Source organism: Metschnikowia bicuspidata (assembly GCF_001664035.1).
Source record: "Metschnikowia bicuspidata var. bicuspidata NRRL YB-4993 chromosome Unknown METBIscaffold_4, whole genome shotgun sequence".
Taxonomy (NCBI): Eukaryota; Fungi; Ascomycota; class Pichiomycetes; order Serinales; family Metschnikowiaceae; genus Metschnikowia; species Metschnikowia bicuspidata.
Genome location: NW_017387734.1, coordinates 420,181 through 426,777, shown reverse-complemented (window position 1 = coordinate 426,777; position 6,597 = coordinate 420,181). Strand labels below are relative to the sequence as shown.

The window sequence follows — 6,597 nt, the reverse complement described above, 5'->3', positions numbered from 1 at the left end:
CGGTTAATTCGTCGAAGGCATCGTTTCTGATATTCTTTTCATTCAGGTTGGCGGATTCAATTAGTGCCACTAAGACGTGTCCAGCGTCGCGCTTCTTCTGCCATGAGAATCCATTCCCCGTCACGAGATAGGGGAGGTTCTTCAACATTGCGTGTGCGATCTTTCTATTGCCATCTCTGAATCTGTCCCTATATTCCGTGATTTTTGGAAAGTATTTATTCATCAAGCTCATGCTGCTTGGACTTCACTTCCGTACAAAGTCCCGATTTCCGGGGCGCTCGTAAGCACCGGGGTCGTTGAAGTGCCTGGTTCGTTCATTCGCTCAGTTAGTAGTTCAATTTGACTCTTAATCTTTCAGTATCAGATTTCTCAATTCAAGTATGTACGGTACTTCGGATCCTTAGGATACTACTATTCTCTAAAAAAACTTTCCCTGTACGGAAGTTTTTTCCTCTTGCCACGTGAGGGATGCCTACATGGCGGATACCACGTGACACTCGCTCGCGGGAGAAAGTGCGATGCGAACATGAAAAGGCCCTAATAAGAAACAACTCCCAATTCCCTGGCAGTTCAAGGAGGTTGAACTGACCCTTTTTTTTGGTTTCGGCCCGGCCTTTTTTTCTCCCAATCTTCTTTTCTTTTTTTTATTTTCTCCTTCTTTTTCTCCTCTCAGGTGGATGTAGGACCAGTACGCCAGCAAGGGGCAAGGCATGAGGGCAAACTAGTTGCAACAGGGTAAGCTAAGGTCTCAGATCCACAGTTAGTCAGTTTTCCTGTGTCTCAGAACTTCAAAGGCGCTATAAACTCCAGGAATTGACTCGCATATCTATTACGGAGGGCATCCCGCGAGTCTAATCCGATATCTGATGATCCCGGTTATGTAGTCGTTGCAACCCCACGGTGGACCCCGGACGAGTGGGCGGGGTTTGGAGACTCGGCTCGCTTGTGTATAACATGCTCACTGAGCATACCTTTCTTGCCGTTCGTGTTGGTCTGGAGCCCGTGTCTCGCCATCTGGAAGCCTGATTTTCGAGCCGTCTTGAATCTGTTCACCAATGGTTTGGCCGCGCCAGAGGCACGTGCGTTAAGATAAGCTCGCCAGCCCCTACCCGGTACCGCTTAAAGGCCTACTTTTCGCCATCCTGCAAAAGCACGGCATCTATTTCGTCGGGCTCGATGCCAGCACTATCCGGCGAAAGCCCTAGGCGAACGTTGGCATCGAGCAAGGCCTGGACCACGGCCCAGAGGCGGCGTTTCTCGGTGACCGCGGCCTTCAAGTTCTTCTTGACCACGCGGTTGATGCTCGTTGCTGTGGCGAGCGTCGATTCCAAGGCGGCGTGCTCCAGCTCCAGGGAGTCGTGGGTTTTGTTCGCAAGCTGCGGAGCCTGGCGGTGTGCTGCGAGCACCTCCCGGGCCTCGGCACGAAGCGGCGCAAGCTCCTCGTCGTGGAGAGTGCCGTGTGCCGCAACAAGAGAGCTGTCGTCGGCGCCCGCGAGAAACGTCTTGTAGCGTCGGACGGCCAAGTCGTGGCAGCGCGTCTCGAGCGGCTGGTCGTAGAGCGCCTGCAAACACACGCTGTCCGCGCGGAGCACGTCCAGGAACCGCTGCGAGAACCACCAGGGCATTCGGAGCGCGTAGTCCGTGTCCAACAAGCCCACGAAGAACGCGTCGGTCAACGCGTCTGCGTCTGCGAGCGGCGTGCCGCCTAGCTTGCCCTTCTCGCTGCGGTAGCGCATGTGGGCAAGCGCGTCCCGGTGCTGGTGCAAGTCGTGCACGCCCTTGACGTGCTTGGCCAAAGCGTCCAGCCGCGTGAAGTGCTTCTCACACTCGGGAATCGGGCAGAAGTACGGCTTTTCGCCCGTGTGCGTCCGACAGTGGGAGATGAGCGCAAAGCGGGACGGCTGTTCCGACGAGTACCGCAGACAGCCCTGCCACTGGCAGCTGTAGCGCACAGGCACGTTGGGGGCGGCCTGGGTCATGGGCGCCAAGTGCACGTCGGTCACGTGATTCACGAGGGCGGCTAGCGACGGGAACTGCGGGTGGGGACATGCGTCCCAATTGCACGCAAGCTCGTCGGCGGGTTTTCTTGCATCACGCCGGGGGTCTGTGGCCATGATTTTGGGTGTGTGGCGGTGTGGCTGTTTTTTTTTATGGTGGCTTTGTGTGAATTTCTGGGGATACTGTGCAGTTAGTTGAGACTATGGTCGTGATCCCGCGTTTGTGTACTTGTTTGAAACTCCTGCAGCGTCTGGCACCTCGTAATACTATCGGTGGTATTATTCTGTGTTTTCCGGTATTTCCCGGGGGTTTGAAATGTTTTCTTGAGGTGTTTATTGCCTGTTTTGCGGAGGATTCGAGGGCGGTAAGAGTAGTTTAGAATAGTCGTGAGAAGTTGACAGGAGAAGTTGAGGTGCTCGGGAGGTGCTGGTGTTTGGCGCGCCGGAGATCTATTAAATATAGTCTGGATAAGCAAGATGGGTGATTTCTTGTTTTCCGTTCTTTTTTTATTAACTTCCTTCAACATTTTCCGTAATTTTGCACACGGCTTCCGTCTTGTGACATTTTGTTTATCTCTACTTTTTGAAGCTCTGCAATAAGTGATACTGTGAATAACCAGTGGGGGATTTGGGACAGAAGCATTCGTTTAGAAACGCGGCAGGCATTGGCCCTGGAGCACCGGCCGCATGTCGTTTTTTAAATTTCCCGTGTTTCTAACTTCCGACCAAAGAAGCAAGCCACATTATGGCAGGCATAATAGCATCGGGCCTAGGATTAAAGCTCAGTCAAGCTACGATTTTGAATTATACGTAATAATACGCAGTCATACAAGCTCGAAATACCATAAAATTGTGGAGTAAAGCTTCAAGATTGCCAATGCAGGAGAGACGGTATAGTTACGTCAAATAGACGTTTTCGAGACTGAGATCTGAATAGAGCTTTCAGTGCTCAAGAGCCTATTTCAACATTTAGAAATTCAGAATATCATTGATGCCAGCTGAAACGCCATATCTGTGCCGCAAGGCTATGGTATTTTCATTCTATGCTGCAAACGCAACAGGACTCTCTAAACTGGACAGTATATTGCTGTCGCTTTGCCATGAAAATTACCTGCATTTCCGCTGCCGTGGTTCTTAGGCTCTGTCCTTCGAATTCATATACTATAAACCTCAAGTCCCGGTATTTAAAGAAGTCAATATATTACAACACACCTAACTGATTGACCATGAAAAGTACTAAGTTTAGCTGGCTCAATTGAGAGGGATAAATGGAAATGGACACGCCAGACGAAACAAAGAATTTCGGCTTGTAAATGATCGTACTGCGCAATATTAACAATGGATGCGAAATTGAACAGATAGGCGAAGTGATATTTCGAGGTAATTCAGTATGAATCCAACATTTAGAAAAATGGCCTTCGACAAACCATCTCATCAGGGAGAATGTATCAAAGCTCACGGCAGTTGGGAAGTCGTTGAGGTGCTTGTCAGAACTGCAAGTGTGCAGAATTGTTACAGACCAACTTTCTACAGATCAACAAAACTTCAGAGGCCTGGCCGAGCTAGTTTGAGATATGTTTTTGAGAGCCATTAAATTACACAACTTCAAGGTGATGGGGCCAAGGCAATTCATGAAGTGTAGAAAGTATATTAACAAATTCATAAGAAAATGAATATACTATCCATCCCATCATTGTTGAATGGGCGCACCTAGAACTCTCATTACAAATGGAAGAGCATTCCACCTTCTGGGGCTTGTAAAGTATGAGAGCCCGGCTTTAAGAAGCGTGATGTTTCAGTTGGAAATTAAGGACTTTAGGGACTTCCGACCAGGCGTTTATATTTTTACAAAAAATCCAAAACAGAATAAACGAAGAAAATCATTGGTTTGAAGACTAAACTTGTTAGAAGAATAATCCAAAATTGACATGATCCGAAAGAAGCTAGCCTCTTAACTTGAACTTAGAGCGCAAAGAAAAGTTTTGGAAAAGACTGAAACATCATGTTCAATAGTTGTAATTATCTTTTGAGCTTCGAAATTATTGCAAAAGTTGAGAACGTAGTCGGACGTTGAGGATATGCATCGACCTGGCTTAGTGATACAGCTAATGAGAGGTATAGCTCAAGAAGGAGAAACCTTTTTTTCACGATGAAGCACGCGGTTGTTGTCCATATGTTTTTTCTAAGTCAAAAAACTAAATCTTTATCTGTTCCTTTTAGCTGCTGCAAGAATTTCCTTAATCCAGTGAGATTTAATTCACCAGTAAGAGAACGGCGATTTTCACGCTTCCTCTTGCCAAAAATGGCAGTACATTGGCGTTTATTGAAAGCTATTACTTCATTTTGGGTGATTCAAGAGAGAAGACATATACTTGATCACTGTCTACTTTAACAAGATAGAAGTAGCATGCGGCAAAAGAATCTACATTTGTTAATCAAGCCTCCAGATACAATGCGAAACACGCTGCTAGCCCAATTGGAACATCACTGTTATTTATCACGGTTCAACGTGGCAATGAAAAAAATCTTTTGTTCGAGAACAGGCGGATGATGCTTTGGTGCCTTGGAGTCCTTGATATCTATGAAGCTATCGGGGTCCAATGGCCTTCGTTTATTTCGATGAACTAGGATCTAGTTTGCCTATAGAGGGATGTATTAAAGACAGAAGAGTGATCATCTCTTGCAATTATGCGATTGAGCCGGTCGGCTACAACAAATGGTGATGATATACCTCCATGCCCCAACATTAAGCACTATGGATATAACCACTTCAATTTCAAAGAACACTCTATTATTTTTGCGGGCATTTTCTCAAATCAGGAAATTTATTAGTGATTAAGAAAAAGGATACCCCATAGTTACATCTATGCTCAGATATCTTACACGAGCAGTCACGATGGAATTCTTGGGGATCAATGATCCAGAAGTAGCCTCGGTTTCTTGGGTCCGCTGATTTATCTGTTACCAGGGTTTGTTTTGTTCTTCTTCCCCTCTACTGGGATTTACCACAGAGCACGCATGGCCTGTAATGGCCATTTTACAAGAAACAAAAAGCTGAAACCAGGACGCAATTTGAGGGGTGATATCAGTATTGCCACGTACCGAACGCCAACGTTCAGAAAAACTAGATGAGACTGGTGACACCGCATTTGCCGTCTCGTCATTTTGCTCCGATCCGCTAGGCCGATGGATGTAAAAATGTGCACCTGTATTCCGACTCTTTTTTATGCCTACCGACCAATATAACCTTCAGAGTATACTCCGCTTCAGATACATGCTCCACAAGGTATACTCGCTCGAATGTGTAGAGTATAACCACGAGGAGGGTTGCCAGCGCAGGGCTTAGACCTTACAAGACACTGGGTACTACTCTGCAATGTTGTCGGTTGGCCTCGTCAAACAAAGTTGACTCCCTTAACCAGTCTCCACTGGCCTGTGCTTCTCGGGCTTTTCCAGCCAGTGCTGATTTCATATTAGCCATAATAGTAGAACCCCGAATCTTCCCGAAAGTAGCCATCTGAGCAAAGCACCAGAGTTTGCCCAAACAGACCACAACAAGAACACCATAACACGAAGACTACAACCACATCTCTACAACACCTCTACAACACCTCTACAACACCTCTACAACACCACAACAACACCACAACACCTCAACCACACCTCTACAACACCGCCCCGGTCTCCACAGAAACAACTCATGCGTCAGTGAATGTATTAATGGTATACTCCGTGTGCCCGTCCCGTGGGCGCTCAGCCCACCAAGTCCTCGTCCAACCTGGCGGCCGGGTTCGTCTCTATGAAGTCCAACGAGACCTTGTGGCCCAACAACTCCCTGATGTTGGAGACGCCATACTTGATCATGGTGGGTCTCTCCAAAGAAAGGCCCCAGCCCAAGACCCGCAAGTTGGAGGGCAAGCCCATGGGCGCCAACATCTCCGGCCTGAACATGCCCGAGTTGCCAATCTCCACCCACTTACCTAGCCCCTTGTGGTAGGCGAAGATCTCCATGGAGGGCTCCGTGTACGGGTTGTAGGCGGCCTTGAAACGCAAGCCGTCCACGCCCATCTTGGAGAAGAAGTCCTCCATGAAGCCGATCAAGTCGCCCAAGGTGATGTCGTACCCTGCAAGCACACCCTCCACCTGGTGGAACTCGGCCAAGTGCGTGGCGTCCACGGCCTCGTTGCGGAACACGCGGTCGATGGAGAACAAGCGCGTGGGCTTGGGGTCCTCGGCCAACTTCTTCAACATGGCCGCGGAAATGGCCGTGGTGTGTGTGCGCAACACCATGCGGAGCGACTCGTCCTGCCGCCACGGGTATCGGTAGCCGATGGAGCCGAACTTGCCGTCCTGGTGCACGGCCTGGATGTCGCGCAAGTACTGCGTGTCCTCCGGCGCCTTGGCCACGGCCGGGTCCTTCAAGTAGAAGGTGTCCTGCAAGTCGCGGGCCGGGTGCTGCTGCGGCACGAACAAGGTGTCGAAGTTCCAGAAGCCCGACTCCACGTACTGGTTGGCGGGCATCTCCGTGAAGCCCATGGAGAAGAAGATCTGGCGGAACTCCTCGCGCACCTTCATCAACGGGTGCAACGCGCCGGACACG

At 49.1% G+C, this 6,597-nt stretch overlaps 2 protein-coding genes across 2 annotated transcripts; both read right to left on the bottom strand.

Annotated features, from left to right (window-relative positions):
- Nucleotides 1–1,127: 1,127 nt before the first annotated feature.
- METBIDRAFT_43163 (uncharacterized protein) lies at nucleotides 1,128–2,114 on the bottom strand (the record flags this gene model as incomplete). The annotated part of the gene is made up of 1 exon (XM_018857620.1): nucleotides 1,128–2,114. The coding sequence occupies one exon, from the start codon at nucleotides 2,112–2,114 to the stop codon at nucleotides 1,128–1,130; it is 987 nt and encodes a 328-aa protein (XP_018710847.1).
- Nucleotides 2,115–5,750: 3,636 nt separating this feature from the next.
- Nucleotides 5,751–6,533, bottom strand: METBIDRAFT_12352 (Phenylalanyl-tRNA synthetase; the record flags this gene model as incomplete). The annotated part of the gene is made up of 1 exon (XM_018854214.1): nucleotides 5,751–6,533. The coding sequence occupies one exon, from the start codon at nucleotides 6,531–6,533 to the stop codon at nucleotides 5,751–5,753; it is 783 nt and encodes a 260-aa protein (XP_018710846.1).
- Nucleotides 6,534–6,597: the final 64 nt, after the last annotated feature.